General features: G+C 36.7%; 1 protein-coding gene and 1 long non-coding RNA gene across 5 annotated transcripts in view; one reads left to right on the top strand and one right to left on the bottom strand.

The window, feature by feature from the left end:
• The window catches only part of LOC141376228 (SWI/SNF-related matrix-associated actin-dependent regulator of chromatin subfamily A-like protein 1), a 50,785-nt gene that overhangs the window by 5,210 nt on the left and 23,166 nt on the right, over positions 1 to 22,409 (top strand). For 3 of the 4 annotated variants that reach the window (XM_073913297.1, XM_073913296.1, XM_073913298.1), the window contains exons 3-10: positions 627 to 912; positions 1,643 to 1,693; positions 3,356 to 3,616; positions 6,539 to 6,589; positions 9,323 to 9,506; positions 9,983 to 10,133; positions 16,496 to 16,657; positions 19,538 to 19,603. In XM_073913297.1, coding sequence (XP_073769398.1) covers positions 627 to 912; positions 1,643 to 1,693; positions 3,356 to 3,616; positions 6,539 to 6,589; positions 9,323 to 9,506; positions 9,983 to 10,133; positions 16,496 to 16,657; positions 19,538 to 19,603 — 1,212 coding nt within the window. Of the gene's footprint in view, positions 1 to 626; positions 913 to 1,642; positions 1,694 to 3,355; positions 3,617 to 6,538; positions 6,590 to 9,322; positions 9,507 to 9,982; positions 10,134 to 16,495; positions 16,658 to 19,537; positions 20,266 to 20,323; positions 21,190 to 22,409 lie in introns of those variants that run through there. The other variant, XR_012385671.1, reaches the window with a different exon arrangement.
• Positions 12,431 to 14,118, bottom strand: LOC141376231 (uncharacterized). The gene is made up of 2 exons (XR_012385691.1): positions 13,934 to 14,118; positions 12,431 to 12,828 (listed from the first exon to the last, which is right to left on the bottom strand). It is a non-coding gene; the product is annotated as an uncharacterized lncRNA (long non-coding RNA).

Below are 22,409 nucleotides of genomic sequence, written 5' to 3'. Positions count from 1 at the left end.
TATATATATATATATATAGAGAGAGAGAGAGAGAGAGAGAGAGAGAGAGAGAGAGAGAGAGAGAGAGAGAGAGAGAGAGAGAGAGACCTGGGAAATATTTTTTTTTAGTATTTAATGGAGTGAGACACTTTTCACAGTATTTCTAATAATATTTTTTCTTCTGGAGAAAGTCATATTTGTTTTATTTCGGCTAGGATGAAACTTGTTTTAAAAATTTTTTTAACCATTTTAGGGTCAATATTATTAGCCCGCTTAAGCAATATTTGTTTTCGATAGTCTACAGAACAAACCACTGTTATACAATAACTTGCCTAAAGAACCTAATTAACCTAGTTAAGCCTTTAAAAGTCACTTTAATCTGAATACTAGTATCTTGAAGAATATCTAGTCAAATATTATTTACTGTCATCATGGCAAGGATAAAATAAATCAGTTATTAGAAATGAGTTATTAAAACTATTATGTTTATAAATGAAAATCTTCTCTCCATTAAACAGAAGTTGGGGGAAAAATTAAATGGAGGGATAATAAATCTGAGTGTATTTGTAAGATAACATGTATTATATTATTAATTGCAAATCTAATGATGTTTCCACACGTATGTTCATTTATGCTCATCTTTACAGACTCAGCTCATAGACATTAATGCAGCGTGTACAAAAACAGCACCTCCGACTTCCATTACTGCTGCCTCTACAGCTTCTAGTTTTTATGGACAGGCAGGAAAACCAAGCACTGGAGAAAAGAGACCACCTAAACCCCCTGAGCCCGCGGCAAATATCCCTGCAAAGAAACCAGCGGTGTACTTGAGGGGAAGATGTGTTTCACACTCAGAAAACCGCTTCCGAGTGGAGGTGGGCTACCATGCAGACCTCATCCTAGTGTTCAAAAGCATTCCCTCCAAAAACTACGGTGAGTACAGACCATGCGTCTAATATCATTGTTTACAGAATGTTTATTGACCTTATAATTAATGTACGAGCGGCCACAGCCAATGGAATCTTTTTGGCTTGAGAGTTCCGCTCTCATTCACTTTCATTGATTTTTAGACGTTAAATAATAATAATAATAATAATAATAATAATAATAATAATAATTCCTTTTATTTATATAGCGCTTTTCTGGACACTCAAAGCGCTTTACATATTGAGAGGGATTCTCCTCATCCACCAAATTTGGCCAGGATTCCGGGATTAAACCCCTCCTCTTTTTTGAAGTACTTCTTGGGATTTTTAATGACACAGAGTCAGGACCTCGATTTAATGTGTCATCAGAAAGACAGCGCTCACTGAGCAGTATAGAGTCCCCTTCACTATACTGGGGCATTCGGGCCCACACAGATTGCAGGTTGAGGGCCCCCTGCTGGTCACACTAACACCACTTCAGCTCATTTTGCTTCTTGATGTTCCAAACTGATATTTTCTTATTATATTCTTCTTCTTTTTATGTATAGTCATAAACACACTTGTTTGTAGAGCAAGAAGTTTGACCGTTTTCTGCTGTTTATTATTCCTAGTCCCGTAGGCAAGTTTTGGAACAAGCGCACTTCCACATCGCAGATTAAGGTCAATAGTGTGTATGTGCGTTTGTTAATCTTTAAGGATAATATCTGATGGCCTGTAATATTTATTATGCATTACAGATCCTGCTACGAAGATGTGGAACTTCAGCCTTGAGGACTACCAGATGCTCAGTACGTCACCATGAGCGCTATTTATGGAGCCAAACTAGGGCCATGTATATTTGCAAAATAAAAGAAAGTTTTGCAAACAAAAAAACAAAGTATTGAGCAAAAAATCCAAATAATTAATGCAAATATCCAAAAATCGCAAAGAGAGAATTTTTTTTGAGAAATAAAAATTATTTTGAAAACCAAAATAAAGAACTGCAAAGTGAAAATTAAGTTTTGAGAAATAAAAATGAAATCTGCAAACAAAAAAAAAACTAAAAATCAAGCAGTGCACATAAGCTATATACTATATATATATAAATATATATATATATATATATATATATATATATATATATATATATATATATATATATATATATATAAAACATTTTTGATAGCGTTGCCTTTACAAAACCAAATGTTATAAGGGAACTTGGGTGTTTACGGCAGTAAGACCACCTCGGTGATACTGTGTCTCCAGCTGATGATGTCGCTTAAATGGAGGCAGTTCCCTGGACTCCGCCCCCTTGTCAAATCAGGGCCACAAAGTGAAATGTGCAGAAACATGAAGTGCAAAGAGAAAATGGCATCGCAAACTCACGATTTACTAAAAAGCAAATCAAAATGAGCATTGCAATTGACTGGACGTGTTTTGTGAAGGTAATGCTATAAAAAAATGTTTTGCAAATATATAGTTTTTTTAATTGCAAATATTTAAGTTTTTCTGCATTGCTTGATTTTTATTTGCAATTCTTTTTTTGCAGATTTCATTTTTATTTCTCAACTTAATTTTCCCTTTGCAGTTCTTTATTTTTGTTAGCAATATTATTTTTATTTCTCCAAAAATAATTTTTGCTTTGCGATTTTTGGAGATATGCATTTGTTTTATTGTTTGCTCAATACTTTATTTTTTTCTTGCAAAACTTTATTTTGTTTTGCAAATATATATGGCCCTAGATTGACTCCATACTATTAGACATTTTCTATATACAGTGGGGGAAATAAATATTAAACGCATCACCTTTTTTCTCAGAAAACATATTTCTAAAGGTGCTGTTGACTTGAAATTTTCACCAGATGTTGATAACAACCAAAGAAATCCATATATGTAAAGATTAATTAGTTTACAAATGAAGTTATGCGTAATAAAATGAAATGATGCAGGGAAAAAGCATTGAACACATGAAGAAAGGAACGTGTAGAAAGGCAGTAAAAGCCCAGACAGCAGCTGAAAGCAACCCTCTGAATTTATATATGTATATATATTTACAGTACAAATCCTTACCTAAAGTTGCTTTTTTTCAACCAGCAAGAGCTTTTTTTGGCCGTAAATGACACAGGCTTCTTCCAAAAGATAATAAGATGATGTACAAGTGAAATTATTGTGGAAAAAGTGATCAGCTTTTATTTACATTTGAACAAAAAGTGGCATGTCCAAATGCTAACATTCTACACCATTACTAATAGCTCAAGCTGTAGCAAAAGCATCCTAACTACCCGTATTTATTGGGAATAGCTGTTTTAATCAACTCAACAGGTCAAAAACAGAAGCTTATTGCTGTTGGTTTGTGGACAGTCATGGATAAGATAAAGAAGCTCAGTCAGGACCTGTGGCTGCGCATTGTGACTGCTCACAAGTAAGGTGTGTATCCCAGGGTGTAACTGTGCTTGATTGTGTTTCAGTGGAGCAGGTGGCACATTTACCCTCCATCTCTCTCAAACCTCTGGAAGGGATGGAAGGGCTGAATATTTCTGCATCCACATGTCGGCCCAAAGACGCTGCAGCAATGGCGGCTTTGATGCGCCTCTGTCAGGGTTGGCAGAAACCGGGTGCTACAATTAAAGGAAAGTGCGTTTTAGTGTCTCGCTCTCGACTGGAGGTGGATATTGGATACCAGGCTGATGTTATTGGGATTTTTAAGCAAATGCCATCCAAAAGTTATGGTGAGTTCATTAACACAAACTTTTTTTGCACAAAAATTGGGCCTATACAATGTAAGGTCTGATTTGGCTTGGTTAAGGAGGATAAATATGATGTAATGTGTAGCTTGTAGCTTTTTAACTGAATTGTAGTAGAAGTGATTTGTGTGGTTATATATTATATTATATTATATTATTTTATATTATATTATATTATATTATATTATATTATATTGTTTTGTATTATATTATATTATATTATATTGTTTTGTATTGTATTGTATTATATTATATTATACTATATTATATTATATTATATTATATTATATTATATTATATTATATTATATTATATTGTTTTGTATTGTATTGTATTATATTATATTATACTATATTATTTTATATTATATTATATTGTATTATATTATATTATATTGTATCGTATCATATCGTATCATATTGTATTGTATTATATTATATTATATTATTTTATATTATTATATTATATTGTATCGTATCGTATTATATTAAAACCTATCATATATATTATATCATATCATATCATATTATATTATATTGTATTATATTATATTATATTATATTATATTATATTATATTATATTATATCGTATCGTATCGTATCGTATCGTAGTATATTATATTATATCATATCATATATATTATATCATATTATATCATATTATATTATAAAATATATTATATTATATCGTATTGTATTATATTATATTATATATATTATATCATATCATATTATATTATATCATTATATTATATTGTATTATATTATATTATATTTGTTATATTATATCGTATCGTATTGTATTATATTATATTATATTATATTATATCGTATCATATTATATTATATCATATTATATTATATTATATTGTATTATAATATAGAAAGAACCAAATCTCCTACCACAGCTATGCTGATGACACTCAGATCTACCTAGCCTTACAGCCTAATGACTACAGCCCCATTGACACCCTCTGCCAATGCATTGATGAAATGAGCAATTGGATGTGCCAAAACTTTCTTCAGTTAAACAAAGAGAAAACTGAAATTATTGTGTTTGGAAACAAAGATGAGGTTCTCAAGGTAAATGCGTACCTTGGCACTAAAGGTCAAACGACAAAAAATAAGGTCAAGAATCTTGGTGTGACTCTGGAGTCAGATCTGAGTTTCAACAGTCATGTCAAAGCAGTCAGTAAATCAGCATACTATCATCTCAAAAACATAGCAAGAATCAGATGCTTTGTTTCTAGTGAGGATTTAGAAAAACTTGTTGATGCTTTTATCAGCAGCAGGGTGGATTACTGTAATGGACTCCTCACTGGTCTTCCTAAAAAGACAGTCAGACAGTTGCAGCTCATCCAGAACGCTGCAGCCAGAATTCTGACCAGAACCAGAAAATCAGAGCACATCACACCTGTCCTCAGGTCTTTACACTGGCTGCCAGTTACATTCAGAATAGATTTTAAAGTATTATTACTGGTCTATAAATCACTAAATGGCCTAGGACCTAAATACATCACAGATATGCTCACTCAATACAAACCTAACAGATCACTCAGATCTTTAGGATCATATAAACTAGAAGTTCCAAGAGTTCAGTCAAAGCAGGGTGAATCGGCTTTTAGCCACTATGGCCCTCGCTGCTGTAATCAGCTTCCAGAAATGATCAGATGTGCTCCAACATTAGGCACATTCAAATCAAGACTGAAAACACATCTGCTTAGCTGTGCCTTTACTGAATGAGCACTGTGCTGCGTCCGACAGATTGCACTATCATGTTTTTCTCTTCTTCTTCATTCTTTCATATCACATTTTACCTGTTTTTATGTTTTGTTTTGTTTTTATGCATTTTTTTTATTTGTTTTTATTTTTATTTTACTTGTTTCTTTTATTCTTGTTTATGTAAAGCACTTTGAATTGCCATTGTGTATGAAATGTGCTATATAAATAAACTTGCCTTGCCTTGCCTTACCTATTATATTATATTATATTATATTATATTATATTATATTATATTATATTATATTATATTATATTATATTATATTATATTGTATTATATTATATTATATTATATTGTATTATATTGTATTGTATTGTATTGTATTGTATTGTATTATATTATATCATATCGTATTATATTATATTATATTATATTGTATCGTATCGTATCGTAGTATATTGTATTATATCATATCATATATATCATATCATATAATATCATATCATATTATATTATATTGTATTATATTATATTATTATATTATATTATATTATATTATATTATATTATATTATATTATATTATATTATAATATGTTATATTATATTATATCATATCATATTATATTATATTATATTATATTATATTATATTATATTATATTATATTATATTATATTATATTATATTATATTATATTATATTATATGTAATGAAATGGCTGCAAAGTTATCATTGCAGAAAAGTGAAACCATTAAAAAATATATTTGTCAAAAAAATAGACCTTAACTGAAATAAAAATAAATAAATCTAACTTATTATGTAACTTATTTCAGCATTTTGCCTAGATATTTTGCCTTAATCCTTAAGTTCTAAAATAACTCAAATTAAAACTGAGGGGGGGGGGAGTTACATGTTTAGACACTATAAATATATTTCTATGATGCTAAAGTTGAATGAATCTATTAATTGATTTAAACCATCAATTAGGGTTGCAGAGTTTGACATCTGCAATTTTTTAATTTTTTCAAATGACTTGTTAGTGACAAACTTGTTTGTTTGATTATTTTCCTTTCCTCATTTAAATATTTTTTGTTTATTTTCAACTTAAATTTTGAGAAAAGGTTTGAGAAAACTTGCTGTGTGTGTGTCATGCAGACATTTCAATTTTCGTTTGGTTATTATTAGACATGAAGACCAGAAAGTGGACCTTTCTCCTTGAGGACTATGGGAAACTCAGTAAGTTTTGGACTTTGAGTCCTGTATTTAGCTGTATATATATACAGTTGAAGTCAGAATTATTAGCCCCCCTGAATTATTAGACCGCTTGTTTATTTTTTCGCCAATTTCTGTTTGATGGAGAGAAGATTTCTTCAGCACATTTCTAAACATAATAGTTTTATTAACTCATCTCTCATAACTGATTTATTTTATCTTTGCCATGATGACAGTAAATAATATTAGACTAGATATTTTTAAGACACTTCTATACAGCTTAAAGTGACATTTATAGGCTTAATTAGGTTAACTAGGCAGGTTAGGGTAATTAGGCAAGTTATTATATAACGATGGTTTGTTTAGTAGATTATCAAAAAAAAAAAGCTTAGAGGGGCTAATAATATTGTCCCTAAAATGGTGTTTAAAAAATTAAAAACTGCTTTTATTCTAGCCAAAATTTAAAACAAATCAGACTTTCTCCAGAAGAAAAAATATTATCAGACATACTGTGAACATTTTCCTGCTTTGTTAAACATCATTTGAAAAATATTTTTAAAAGAAGAAAAACATTTGAAGGGGACTAATAATTCTGACTTCAACTATATATATATATATATATATATATATATTGGGGGAAATAAATATTGAACACATCACCATTTTACTCAGAAAACATATTTCTAAAGGTGCTGTTGATCTGAAATTTTCACCAGATGTTGGTAATAACAAAAAAAAAATCCAATTGGAGACAACAAATCTAATTGGTTTAAAAATAAAGTTATGTGTAATAAAATGAAACCACAGAGATAAAGTATTGAACACATGAAGAAAGGGAGGTGTGGTTCGGCAGTGAAAGCCCAGACAGCAGCTGAAACCTCTCAGTGGTTCTTCAGCAACCCTCTGCCCTTCTTTAGTGTAAATGAATGTCAGCTGTTTCAGTTCAACATCTACATTAGCAGGAAATGAAACCAGGGTGGACATTTCAGGAAGACAATGATCCAAAAGACAGCCTCTCAAAGAGAAAGACAACCAAGCTGTAGAAGAGCCTAGCCAATCCCCTGACTACAATCCAATAGAAAATACAAAATAAAGCTCAGATTTGATAGACGACACCCACAGAAGCATCAAGAATTTGACACTCTGTTGAAGTCTGTGAAAAACACACCTGAGCAATGCATGAGGCTTTATTCTGCATATGAGAGGCGTCTTTAAGCTGCGAGCAAAACAGCCTTTAATATAAACTGTTAAACACGTTTCAGTTGTTCAGCACTTTCTCCTTGTGTCATTCTGTTGTTATTACACGTAACTCAATTTCAGATTTGTTTTGTTTTATTTTTATATTTGTATTGTTTGGGTTTTACCAAAATCTTGTTTAATTCCACATCAACAGCTTCTTTAGAAATATTATTCCCAGGAAAAAAAGACATGATGGGCTCTTTTGATGGTCCATGCGCAGAGCGCAAAACGCAGGGCGCAAACGCTTTCAGGGCGTGTCAGAACGCATTTTTGCTAATTTACAGATGGGAAAATGCGCTTTGCGCCATGGCACATGGTCTAAAAGGGTTGAGTTTATTTTCTTAATGAGTTATAGGTGTGTTTTGAGAATAAACCAATTAGTCTCATCTCCCATTCCCTTTAAGACCCAGCTGCGTCGCGCCAAGAGCACATTCGCTATTTACAGGATGCAAAGTAAGTCTAAGTGGAAAAAATGAGCATTTCACAAGCAAACAGTTAACAGTTAACAGTTTTTTAACAGAAAACTGTTAAACAGAGCATCTACTGCGTGAGAATGAGAAATATTGGATCTCATTTCACTTTCGCTCTTGGATAGGGAAACCTTTACGCACAGACATCAATTAATCTATAAATAATTAATTGCGTTTGTTAAGCGCAAATATTCGTTTCAAAACTGTTTCTAAATTCAGTTCTAATTTCCAGCAAATGAATAAATGAACAATAATAACAAAATGTGCTCAAAAACCTGAGTTATATCCTTAAACACATGAAGTTCCCCATACGGTCTAAAACCTGCAGGTGGGCAAATCTAAGCTTGTTTTTAATAAAACAAATATAAATATGCAGATAATAAATAACACTGCTAATAATAATAACATTATACAAAAGCAAATTGTTATGAATGAACTGAAAAAGCCTCCCGAGATGAAGAAGACATAAAAGCAGTAATTTTTCATATTTATGTAGGCTAGAAAATAATATGTTTTGTAATATTTTAATCCTTTATACTTATATTCTATATCTATTCTTATTATATCCTATATATATCCTTAATATTTACATTTTTTCATATGTAAAGATATTTGTCTATTGCTCTCTTGTGTGTATTAAGCAGTGCGTAAGCGAGGCGCCGGAGTTTAGACCGGGTTTGTTTTGGTCTAATAAAAAAACCTATTATAGTTTCTCAAAAATAGCGACGCGCCAGCGGTCCGCCTCAGAACGCCTTCCTTTGTAGACCAGAACGCCTATGGGCGCACAAATGAGCGCTAATGCATTTGCTATTTAAACAGCGTAGCGCAACGCCTCAAAACCACTCTTGCACCGAGCTGAAACTAGCAAAAGACTACTGCGCCGCGTCTTGCACCACACTGCGCCGGGTGTATGATAGGGCCTGATGTGTTCAATACTTATTTCCCCCGCTGGATTTGCGTAGAATTCAATATTTCCATGCATGTGGTTGATGATGATGATGATGATGATGATGATGGTGTGTGTGTGTGCGTGCGTGCGTGTGTGTAGTGGCGGATCTGAATGAACTGCCTACAGTGGAGACTGAGCCTTTACCTCACGCCGTCCTCCAGTCCTTCTCCAGTCAGTTTGAAAAAACCCAATCCCAAGCTCCAGTCCCTCCTGAAGCAGATCTCTCACACATCGATCCACAACTCACACGCAGCCTCATGCCTTTCCAGAGAGACGGAGTCAAGTACGTTAACTTTAATTTATTGAACAAGTTTGACAAATCGAGATTGCAATCTTTTTTCAATTAATTGTGCAGCTCTACTGTACATACATTAGGATATAGGATATACTCCTTCCTCTCTTAAGCACCAGGCACTTTGTTAGAAACACCTCCATCTTTCTGTTTGTACAGATAGCTCTTTTATAAATGTTTAAACGTATTCACCACATCGAAAGTCTTAAAGTTATATTTTCTATTATTTTATTTTGCATAACCTCAATTTCTCCATAATTTAGATTCTATTGTTATTATTATTATTTTATTTTGTCATTGCTGTTACTATTTGAAGGTCACGAGTGGTTTTGTAAGCAGTTTGCATATAATACTGTGTATGTCACTGTATGTGACAAATACAACTTGAATTTGATTTGAAATGTGGCTTTGGATAAAAGCTTCTGTCAGGCACATGAGTGTAAATGTAATGTTTGCTGATGCCTCAGTTTTGCAGTGTCCAGAGAGGGTCGTTTGCTCCTGGCTGATGATATGGGCCTCGGGAAGACGGTTCAGGCCATCTGCATTGCTGCCTATTACAGGAGTGAGTGGCCTCTGCTGGTGGTCGCCCCGTCCTCAGTGCGCTTCACATGGGCTGAGGTACATGCTGTTTTTATTTATGCATCTCACACCATTCAGAAATATGCTCATCAGGGATGCATTGATTTGGTTAAACAGTAATGATGTGAACAAATGTTATACAGTAGGTTAACCCTTAAAGGGCCATGACACCCCCCACTTTCGGTTAAAGTCTACTTCAGAATTTTTTCAAAAGATGCATGATTAATGGGCGTGGAGCTCCGCGAGCATCGGGCAGGAGTGGGCGTGGCCAGCAGGGGAGAACGTGAGCAAACAACTGTTGTTGTCAGTCAGCTCACAAACTGAGACATACCGTGAGGAGAAGCATGAGTTTATATTTTACAAAGTTAAAATGCAAAGAAATGAACAGTGATTTAATGCCCTGCTACATTTGTTATTCGCAATTTCACATACACATAACCACAATTTATATCATTATAAAGATAAGTGTGTTCATGTAAACACTATAAATGAGGACTTCTCCCTCAATCCCTGTATCCAGCAGACTCAGTGCAGCAGGTCTCCTGACCTGTCTATTTTAACCATTAATCCTGCTGGTAATCTGGAGGATTTAGGCGAACACAGCAGCACAGTGATGTGTCTGAATGTGAACGAACTCCTGATAAAAGACAGCGTCCGCCATTCTCTAATTCTCGTGCTGCTCTCCCGACAAAAATGCTTGCAGCACACACACAGCTTTGCTGTATGATCGGCCCTGACAAGATCGCAGGGGAAAACATGCAACAAACCCCGTATATCATGGAAACAAACACATATGAGCCTACATGAACGGCTAAATACTGTGTGCCGTGGGTCCGTGTCTAAGAGCTCGGGCTTGACACTGGCAGGTCTGGCAGGTCTCATGAATAATTAAGCAGCCGGCTCTTCTCATAGGATTAGAAACTCTGCTATGAATAATAATGAGAAACAGACGCGTCATCATTGCACTTGCAGTACTGCGCTACGTCGCCGATTTTGATCCCGCCCCAAAAATCATTTTAAACCCGGAAGCTGAAATGAGCTGACAAAAGCTCAAAATTATCCAGTTTTCCCCACAATTAAAGCTGACAGGTGCTAACATTGTCTTAACTGATGCTCAAAACACACAAATCTGTTAATATAAAAAAAAGTTTTCCAGGGTGTCCTGAACCTTTAAAGGCAAGGCAAGTTTATTAATATAGACCATTTTGAGGGACGTAAACAAAAACAATGGTCGCAGTGAATTTCCTGTTTTACATTTGTAATTTCTATAACTTCCGAGAATCCAAAAAGAACCACATATTGATAAATAATGTTATGAAAGCTGTTTTAATATCAAGTTATGATTCAATTGCCTCTTGTTACTGTTTTGAAATGGTTTGATAACAAGCAGGAAATGTTCATGGGGCAGTGACATGACCATATTGAAATGGTCTATAGCACATTTTGTACACAATGGTAATTCAAATTGCTTTACGTTACCAATAAATAAAAGATTCTGTTGGTGAAAGATAAAAGTTTTGTTGTTCAGCTGTGAGGAATGGAAGTGTTAAGTGTTGGTTAGGACAAAAACTAATTGTAATATGGAAAATATTCCTTCTGTCACGTGCCGTTGCCTTAAGACATGGTGTAGGATCAATAGTCAGGAACGCTCCTCTTGATGTTGTCAATGGGCTCTATGCACGGCGGCGCGTGACGCATTTCCGGTAAAATTTAAGACCCCGAGCCTACTTCCGCCGATCGTACAGTACAGTGCTACAACAGGAGCGCTACTGATAAAAACGAGTAATGTTTTGGACAGTTGTCTTAATGTTTTATGCCATTATAGCCCACTTATATATGTTTATGTCAGCTACATAAATATGACATCTAAACGTTTAAAAGTGTCATTTCAAAGACGTGAGAACAGTACTTGTAGATACCACTGCTGTGTTCAGCAATGCACAGCGTCAAAAATTGAACTCTTACCTTAGTTTCCACACGTTTCCAAAAGACAAAGTCGTGCAGAAGAGGTGGGTTGGTGATATTTAACGTGAGAATTTTACAGAAACAGAAAAAAACAAGAGTGTAGCTGACAATTTCAGTCTAGAAAACTGATCGAGGCTTGAGTGCCAACCGGATGCAGACATTTAAAGAAAGGAGCTTTTATGGCAAATAATAGTTTATTTTCATTGCCTTTGAAGTAAAAAAAAAAAGAACATTAATATACATAAACATTTCTTAAGCTACTTTCTAAGTGCAATTTTTTTTATTCAGAATAAAGACCTTTATTTTATTCACTGTACATATAAAATATAATTCACTGTATGTAATTTGAAATAAAAATTGTCAAAAAAAAGTAACATTTTGAAAAAAATATTTTATTCAGATGAACAGAAAAAATGACATTGAATCAGTTGTTTTCTTGAATCAGGTGCTTCTTCTGTAACTCGTGCATAGAGAGGTATTTGGGCTTATACGTATTAAATAAATAAATAAATCGCCCCTCTGTTTCATGGAACTTAACACATAATTGATCCATTCCAAACAATTGGTCATGTGACAACACACATTACACATTTCAGAGTAATGGGCTGTCTGGAAAAGCAAAGCAACCAAATGTTTGCAAATCCCACTCTCAGCCACACAAGAGCAGGAGCTATTAACTAGCAGACGACGGCATGGATCTTCTGACGGATGTCCGCTCCAGGATGGAGTAACACATAAAATTTTCTAGCTCTGAATCTCATAATGTTACCTAGAAAACAGAAACAAGAATATTAATAGGTTTTTAAAGAGAGTCATTAAAGGCAGTTCACCCAAAACTGAAAATTCTATTTCCTCATCCTTCACTTGTTCCAAACCTGTTTGAGTTTCTTTCTGATGTTTAACACAAACAAAAATACTTTGAAGAAAGCTGGAAACTTGCAACCACTGATATTCATAGTAGTTATTTTTCATACTATTGAAGTCAATGGTTACAGGTTTTCAGCTTTCTTCAAAATATCTTCTTTTTAAAGGCATCTGCAGCAATATCATCAGATTAAACTACACAGTAAATCATTAATTTAAATGATTTAAAAGTAGCTCCTTTTAGTCACACTTTAAAATAAGGTTTTATTAATTAATGTATTTGCTCACTATTAAAATAACTATTTAATATTTAACATTGTTAAACTAATTTACTAATGAATAAAAATCCAAAGTCATGCTTGTTAACATTAGCTATTACATTGTGAGTTAACAAGCACAATGAATAAGCATTTGTTCATTAATGTAAAAAACTAATAAATATTGAAATAGACAAATTGTTGATGTGAAATTAACTAATGACACCTTATTGTTTTGGGTCACCCTCCCATTTAATTACAATGTTATCGACTAAATAGAAAGCATGCTATCTACAGGGTTACACTGCATCTGTCATCTCCACTGTTTCAGCAATAAATCTCAGCATTGACACAGTGCTATTTGTCTGTTGTGGATGGAACGGCGTTGTATTATTTTATTCCTAATATATCTTGCTCAATAATCATGCTTACAAGCTAAGACAGCATCTGTGTTTCTGTGATTATCCGAACTGAACAGTGGTGGTCACTTTAGAACAGTAAAAGTATGAATGGGACAGAACTTCACATGTATGCTGTCCTACTCTCAGCTGGTGAGGAGACTCCGATTTCTTCATAGATCTATCGGTAGTAATGAGCTCTCACTGAGATCTTATTCCTGCCCTGTTTTTACCTGACACTTTGAGACAGAATTACGTACACATATGATTATTTTTACTTACGTGATAAAGCTGCAGATGGACGGATCGTAAGAGTATTAACGCTAAAGTTAGCCTTCAGGCTAGCTGAACTTACCTTCATAATTGCACAGGTAGGAAGATGCATACAACTTGAAACCCTTCTCAAGCTTTGCTCTGCGGTGTTGTAGAGCACATCCGGACAATCATTTGCACATCGTTGACCATAATTTACTCGCAAACAGCGAGTAAATATTGACGACTCTGTCATAATACTGTTCACCTCCGCTTAAAGTCACCCAGACCGGAAGCTGGACCGCGGCCTTAGACAAAACGCGGAAGTAATGCGTGCATATAGCCCATCTGGCAACCAGCACTTGCCTGAAGTCATCAGAGAAGGGGCTGAGTGAAAATGTGTTTTGAACCAGGAGTGCAATACCTAGTTCAACCACTGGGTGTCAAACTTACATACTGCACCTTTAAGTTTTTTGGAGCACGTCTGGTCATATCTGTGAGCTGATTCCAGTAGTAGCTGAAGACATTAACAGTGTTGCCAGATGTAGCCGACTGTTTCCAGCACAAAATGGTGCATCTCGTAGGGAGATCACAGCTGTTGTTAGCGTTTGTATGTGGAAAACGGAGGCTATGGCACCTTTTTGGGAGATCATAACAGGTTTATAAGTGAAGACCGGGGTTGGTGGGCACGCCTTTACAAAATCACCCAATTTTACACTACATTTTCTATTTGCAAAAATAAATTCAAAACCGCCCAATTTGGTGGGAAACCGCCCAATCTGGCAACACTGGACCTTAAAGACCTAGAGCTAGGTCTTTTTTGTGGGCACCTGTCTTGCCTGCATTGTTTTTTTAGCAGTCTTTGGGGCCGTACTGTTCACATATTGCATCTAAAAATGCATGGAAAGCACGAGGCACGTCGCTTTCTTCACCGATGGATTATATGCACAGCTAGTGTTTTTCCCTCATGTACGAAGACTTGTTTTGAATTCATACTAAAACATTCAGTAAAAAATTCAGATGTATAAAACACTGCGTACATGGAATCCCATGCATATTCTCTTTGTACATCCAAAGTAATGTGAAACTGAGCGCAGGTGCATGAGCACAATACCCCTCCTCCCCCATATAAATAGGGTAATGACTCCACTTCGGCTAAACCAAATGAAAAAGCAGCAATGGCAAAAGCAGGCAAGAAGAGAAACTGGTGTGGAACAATGGAATTTAAGAGCTTGTCCAGTCTGAGACCCACTTCTTATCGCATCTCAATCAGGCAGTGAAGATCACTGATTTTCAAAGAAATCAGATCTTATACGGGGCGATTTAGTAATAGCATGACCGTTCACTGGAAGCGCTTGGCCTGGCTGACTGGAAAAAAAAAAGTTTCAAAAGCCCCTTTCACACAGTGATACCGGTAAATATCCGGAAAATTTCCGGAACGACTTTACCGGTATATTCAAAAGAGCGCTGTTCACACAGGCGAGGACGTTACGGAAATTTTCCGGAAAAGAGCATTCACACATCCATTCCAAAATACCGGTAAATTCTATCATCATTCACCACAAATGAGCTTTAAACGGCTAAACTTGTATTTGTAAACATTTGACTAAATTACAAACTCTGTGGATGATCAATATTGTGAACAACTTTCGCAGGATCACTTTCGCATGTCGAGATGTTCATAATATGTGCGTGTGCAGGCGCTCACAGGCTGTTTTACAGGCACACGCAAAGCTTGAAGGTAAACAAACAGCGGCTTATCATAAGCATCTCATTGATGATTATTTACACAGTTGGCATTAAGAAGAACATATAAACGTGATCTGACTAACTTCTAGCAGCTAAATGTGTCTGGAAAAATATTCAAAGGCTTTTATTCTCACAAACCGTGCGGACGTAAATGCGTCTGACTGTTGTGATTGGCTAAAGCAGACGTCTCTCGTCAGCACGTTCTAGACGTGCACGCGCTTATTCCGGCAATCTTCCTTCTGCATTCACACAGCGCAGCATTCCGGCAAATTGCCGGTAATGTCACAACTTCTCTTTCCGGAAAATAGCCAGAATGAATTTACCGGTATTGTCAAAAAGGACCTGTTCACACATACAACCTTGGAAAGGTCTGTATGTGTGAAAGGGGCTAATGTGTTTTGTGCTCCTGTGGTGTCTGTCATTGCTAAGCAATCATTATCTCAGTGGATGACAAACTGACAAGCACTGCAGCATCTACCATGCCAGAAATTCTGAAATAGTTGGGGGTTCATTCCGCTGTGGCGACCTCTGATAAATAAGGGACTAAGCTGTAGGAAAATGAATGAATATTCTATACAGAGTATAAAGCTGATCGGTTAATTGTAATCTAAAGACGAATGAATTGTGTGTTTTCATTCATTCATTTTCTTTTCGGCTTAGTCTCTTCATTATTCTGGGGTCGCCACAGAGGAATGAACCGCCAACTTATCCAGCATATGTTTTACACAGGGGATGCCCTTTCAGCTGCAACCCATCACTGGGAAACATCCATACACACTCATACACTACGGACAATTTAGCTTACCCAATTCACTATAGCGCATGTCTTTGGACTTGTGGGGGAAACTGGAGCACCCGGAGGAAACCCACGTGAACACGGGGAGAACATGCAAAATCGTGTTGTTTTTTTTCTCAGGCTTTCCGCCGATGGCTGCCTTCAGTGAAGCCAGACAGCATTAATGTGGTGGTTAAAGGAAAAGACAGCCTGCGCTCCGGCCTCATCAACATCATCAGCTATGACCTGCTCAACAAGATGGACAAACAGCCGCCGTCCAGCCCATTCAACGTCATCATCATGGTGAGAACCAGACATTTACATCCATTCTTATTTCATATACGAGCTACTTTTCAATCGAGGAAGACAATTCTAAACATAATAGTCTTAATTACTAATAATAATAATTCCTTACATTTATATAGCGCTTTTCTGGGCACTCAAAGCGCTTTACACAATAGGGGGGAAAATTCTCATCCACCACCAGTGTGCAGCATCCACCTGGATGACGCGACGGCAGCCATATTGCGCTAGACCGCACACCACACACCAGCTGATTGGTGGAGAGGAGACAGAGGCTGTTCCTCAATACCAAGTACGCAAAGTTCGGACTTGCGTCCTTGGAAGTTCAGACTTGCCAAGTTCAGACTTGGAAGAACGAACTCCCGAGGACGCGAGGACACAAGTCGGGTACTTCTTCAAATGGAACAGCAGTGTACTTTATAACGTCACTTACCTCACCATGGATTCATCAGTTTCACTGTACATTAACAATAAAATGATTTAATAAATATTATATTAATATTATAAATCTACATTTTTGATTTAAAAAAATGTACACAAATATTCATAAACATGTTAATTAAAATGAGTTATTATACACTGACACGTCTTTGATTATCAGAGTTATTAAACTACAATGGTAATTTTACCCACAATAGGAAATAAAGACATACACGATAACAAATAAAGATTACGTCAAGCAATTTGGTAAACAAAGACAAACAGCGTACAACACGGTAACATAATTAAAGACAATTATAAAAGGTAACAAAATAACACTGCCAAAATAACACACCTGAGAATAAATAATAGATTTATAAGACCAAAAACTGTCCGTTAGATATTCACAAGATGTATTAAATATCATGTTTTAACTACAGTGAAGAGATGAGATCCAGCGGTACGTCCGGGATGGCCTGGCCGAAGTAAAGCTGCTCTGGCGGGGGAGCTGCATAAGCCGAGCCACATCGTTAAAGAAGCGCTATCTTTGTGAATACAACTACAACAACTACATTCTCGCCTGAAAAACTCTTAAAACTTTATTTTGTGACACAGTAAAGGAGTATTTTTAAAACCGTGCGGGTTTCCTCCTCCGCCATTAGCTTTCGCTGGTTACACTGCAATGCATTCTGGGATACCTGAGCTCCGAAAGTTCGCACAAGTCACCTCTCGATGCATCCTTGGCTAAAGGCCAGAGCAAGTACACATCCTGGAATTTCATGTGTACTTGGAAAGATGTGAACTTTAGAATTGGAACAGTACTTTGGCGACGGTTGATGACGTTTCACGAGGACACAAGAACACAAGCACAGACAAGAACGCATGTTGAGAAACGGCCAGCGTGATGAAGCCAATTATGATATAGGGATGGTTAGGAGGTCAGGATGGACCGACCAGTGGGCAAATTTAGCCATGGGATTTTTTTTTAAACGACCACAGAGAGTCAGGACCTCTGTTCTCATCTGAAAGACGGCGCTCACTGAGCAGTATAGCGTCCCCGTCACTATACTGGGGTATTAGGACCCACACAGACGGCAGGTTGGGCGCCCCCTGCTGGCCTCACTAACACCACCTCTGGTAGCAACCTAGCTTTCCCAAGTGATTTTTCATCCAGGTACTGACCGGCCGCAGCCCTGCTTAGCTTCAGTGGGCGACCATGTGAAAGTTGTAGAGAGCTAGCTGCCGAACATCTCTAATAACTGATTTCTTTTATCTTTGCCATGATGACAGCACATAATATTAGATTAGATATTTTTTAAGATAGTAGTGTTCAGCTTAAAGTGACATTTAGGGTGCTTTCACACCTGTGAATCGATTCAGTTGTTCCGAAACAGAGATTATAATTGTTACATTGTTGCTCTTTGCTCTTGGAGCGGTTCGCTTTCACACTGCAAAGTTTCTAATCGGACCAAAAGAGCTAAAACAAGTCACGTGCGAGTAAACTCTCCTCACATTGGTCAGAGTGTCAGGGTTTATTTTGCAGCGTCCCGCTCAGCTGTCAGGAGAGGTGGTGGTTTGGTGGTGATTGACAGGGTGCGCGCGTGACGTGTCTGAGGAGAGACGCGGTGGGGAGGGGTGAGAAGGGTGCGTGACGATGCCTATTTGAGGACTGGGAGAGAGACGCGAGATTACCGGGAGATCATCACTCGTTTACGGGCATCCGGAGACTCGCGAAACTTCCCGCCCTACTTATAATTCTCTCTTCATGTAGCCGTAAGCCTATTACATATTCATAAAATACTGTGATATAACCGCGCTCGGATCGGATCGCTTTCTCACTGCAATCGAACCGCTCCAGGGTTCGTTTCAATCGAGCCGAGACCACCTCATTCAAGCGATCTCGGAGCGATTACTTTGGCGCGGAACAGAGTGCGATTGCCCTGTTCACATATGCCAATCGAACCGCGCTAACTGGGCAAACGAGACACGTTCCGAAACAAAAGTGTAGGTGTGAAAGCACCCTTAAAGGCTTAACTAGGTTAATTAGGCAGGTTAGGGTAATTATGCAAGTCTTTGTAGAACAGTGGTTTGTTCTGTAGACTATCAAAACAAATTATTGCTTAAGGGGGCTAAAATAATGATCTTAAAAAGGTTTAAAAGAATTAAAAACTGCTTTTATTCTGGCCGAAATAAAACAAATAAGACTTTCTCCTGAAGAAAAAATATAATAGTGTGAAAAATACTGGGAAAAAATCCTGACATTATTTGGGAAACATTTGAAAAAGAACAACAAATTCACAGGAGGGCGAATAATTGTGTCTAGAGTAGTTCTGTATAGAAACCAAATAGCAATGCCTTTGCCATATCATCCCATAAACCCTGCGTCCTTCAAATATCAAGACCTTTAAAGCTGTTTGAGCTCTTCTGATTTCATCTGTTTGTTTGTTTTTTTCCCTGCAGGATGAGTCTCACTTCCTGAAGAACATGAAAACGGCTCGCTGTCGGGCGGCTCTTCCTCTGCTCAAGGTCTGCTGTTATTTTAGGCATCTTTCATAGTGCTGATCTTTAAAACACGGTGCTTTGGTTAGAGTTCACAGACTTTGGCTGCTTCTCAAAGCCTGCTGTGCTGCCTACATAATAAGCCTTGCTGGGCATCAGGAATGAGTAGGCTTGGAACATGCCAGGTTTTTCCAGAAATTTTGCCTGGAAATGAATAAAAGCCTTAAGGTTTCGGTCCTAAGCAAAGAAATGAAGACGGCCATAGTGTTGTAATTGAACCTTTTTTTATTTGACATATTTGAAAGCTCATTACAGCCATTATATGAATAGATTTTTATAGTATTGTAATTTTACAGCTGTAATGTTAAATTAAGTTCTTATTTAAATGCATCATTTAACAGGAGAATATTACAGTGAATATGTCTTAATTGTTACAAATATTTTTGGACATGGTAACTTACATTTTTTGCCCAAATTGTAGCTCTACAAACAAGCACAGAAGTTCTGGATTTTAGTTAATGAATTCATTTTAAATCACAATTATTATTATTTTTTTAATTTGCCATTTACAAAAGCTTCACAGAGCTGGATTATATTACTTTGCATTAACCATTCTCAGAGAATCTCAGAAACCAGAGAATTAGAAAGTGTTATTCATTTTTAAATACAGTTTATATATATATATATATATATATATATATATATATATATATATATATATATATATATATATATATATATATATACCTCCTAGGGCTGGGCGATAATTCGATATCAGTAATTATACTGATATAAAAATTTTCGATAAAACGATTATGACAGTGTGATAATTGCTCAATAATATTTACGCACTATGCGTAACATTGCGCAAGCATTTTGCAGCCTGCCCTTCCGGATGCCGCACGCCTTACAAGTTTACAGCCATACAGTGTTAGGGTGCTTTCACACCTACACTTTAGTTTCGGAACGTGTCTTGTTTGCCCAGTTAGCAGGGTTCGTTTGGCATATGTGAACAGGGCAATCGCGCTCTGTTCCGCGCCAAAGTAATCGCTCCGAGATCGCTTGAATGAGGTGGTCTCGGCTCGATTGAAACAAACCCTGGAGCGGTTCGATTGCAGTGAGAAAGCGATCCGATCCAATCGCGGTTATGTCACAGTGTTTTATGGATATGTAATAGGCTTACGGCTATATGAAGAGAGAATTATGAGTAGGGCGGGAAGTTTCCTGAGTCTCCGGATGCCCGCAAACGAGTGATGATCTCCCGGTAATCTCGCGTCTCCCTCCCGGTCCTCAAATAGGCATCGTCGCGCACCCTTCTCACCCCTCCCCACCGCATCTCTCCTCAGACATGTCGCGCGCGCGCACCCTGTCAATCACCACCAAACCACCACCTCTCCTGACAGCTGAGCGGGACGCTGCAAAATAAACCCTGATACTCTGACCATTGTGAGGAGAGTTTACTCACACGTGACTTGTTTAAGCTCTTTTGGTCCGATTAGAAACTTTGCAGTGTGAAAGCGAACCGCTCCAAGAGCAAAGAGCATCAATGTAACATTTGTAATCTCTGTTTCGGAACAACTGAATCGATTCACAGGTGTGAAAGCACCCTTAGTTGTACTTAAAGGAGTAAGAAAAAAGGGTAAAAAAAGGTCAGAGTCGCAGACATTGTTGACAAGAAACGTCACTAGACCTCAATCTTGAGCTATTTAGTTTTTTGCTATCTGACACAAAACAGCAACGTGCACTGCAAACTGCGCAAGACGACTCGTGTCATCAAAAGCAGGCAACACCACCAGCCTGTTTCATCATTTAAACCAACACCAGCCTTATGAAGATGCTAAGAAATTACAGACCTAAACAAGTGCTGGAAAACCAGGGCAACTACCCAGCAGAGTCCCATGTCATCATTTTCGAAAGCCGTCCTTTACGAGAAAAAACCCCCGAAAAGACAGACGAAAGATATGACAGACAACACAATCTCAATCACATCTCAATGAACACTTGAAGCTTGCTCTACATGGTGCATTAAGGATATTTACACTACAACATTTACACTAATAAAAATAATATCATAATGTAGCAAAAAAGGATCAAACAATAAATTGTTAAACTCGAGTAAGGGGACGATAGTGAAGCCAAACAAAAGAAAGAAATATAACAAAACAATTCTAATTTATGAATAACCTCTCTTACCTCGCTAAAAACTGACGAAAAGAAAAAAAAAAGTCCTTCAGCGCAGCGCCGCATTTCTTCCCTATACTGAATAAAATAAATATAAAGATGACGTTCACCTCTGATGTCTTTAACAATACGTTTTCTACGTGTTTGCAAAATGTAAGTTGTACGACATCTTCCCTATCCATCTTACTCTGAGAAAAGAGTGAACTTAAGGAGATAAATCTCAATATTGTCTGGAAAGAGCAGAGCCAAAAAATAACATACAAATCAATCTAAATAAACATGAACGAAACTCACAAAATTTCTCAAAGTGGGCAAAATAATTTTACCCAAATGAAAGTTAAGCAAAAACACAGAAAATCATACTCATGTCAGCAAAATACACCAAAAACGAGATCAAAGGAAAAGGCGCGTTCTCCACTTTTCATATCCCCGCAAGGTCGCGCCATCTCCGCCTCGCCTCCGAAACGTGTTGCGGACAGGGGACCTGTGTGCAAAGGAGAAAAAACTTACTCTCTGAGAGAAAAATAAGGCTGGTCCTCGAGCACTCAAACCACCTTTCTGCACGTGTCTGCTGTTTATAACGAAATAAAATTAAATAACTCCGCAAACTAAGATGAACCAACTCCACCTTCACAGCTCAGTCGGCGGCTAC

This window comes from Danio rerio, chromosome 9 (genome assembly GCF_049306965.1).
Source record: "Danio rerio strain Tuebingen ecotype United States chromosome 9, GRCz12tu, whole genome shotgun sequence".
NCBI classification, from domain to species: Eukaryota; Metazoa; Chordata; class Actinopteri; order Cypriniformes; family Danionidae; genus Danio; species Danio rerio.
The sequence above is the reverse complement of the archived record's forward strand: the minus strand, read 5'-3'. Positions and strand labels throughout refer to the sequence as shown.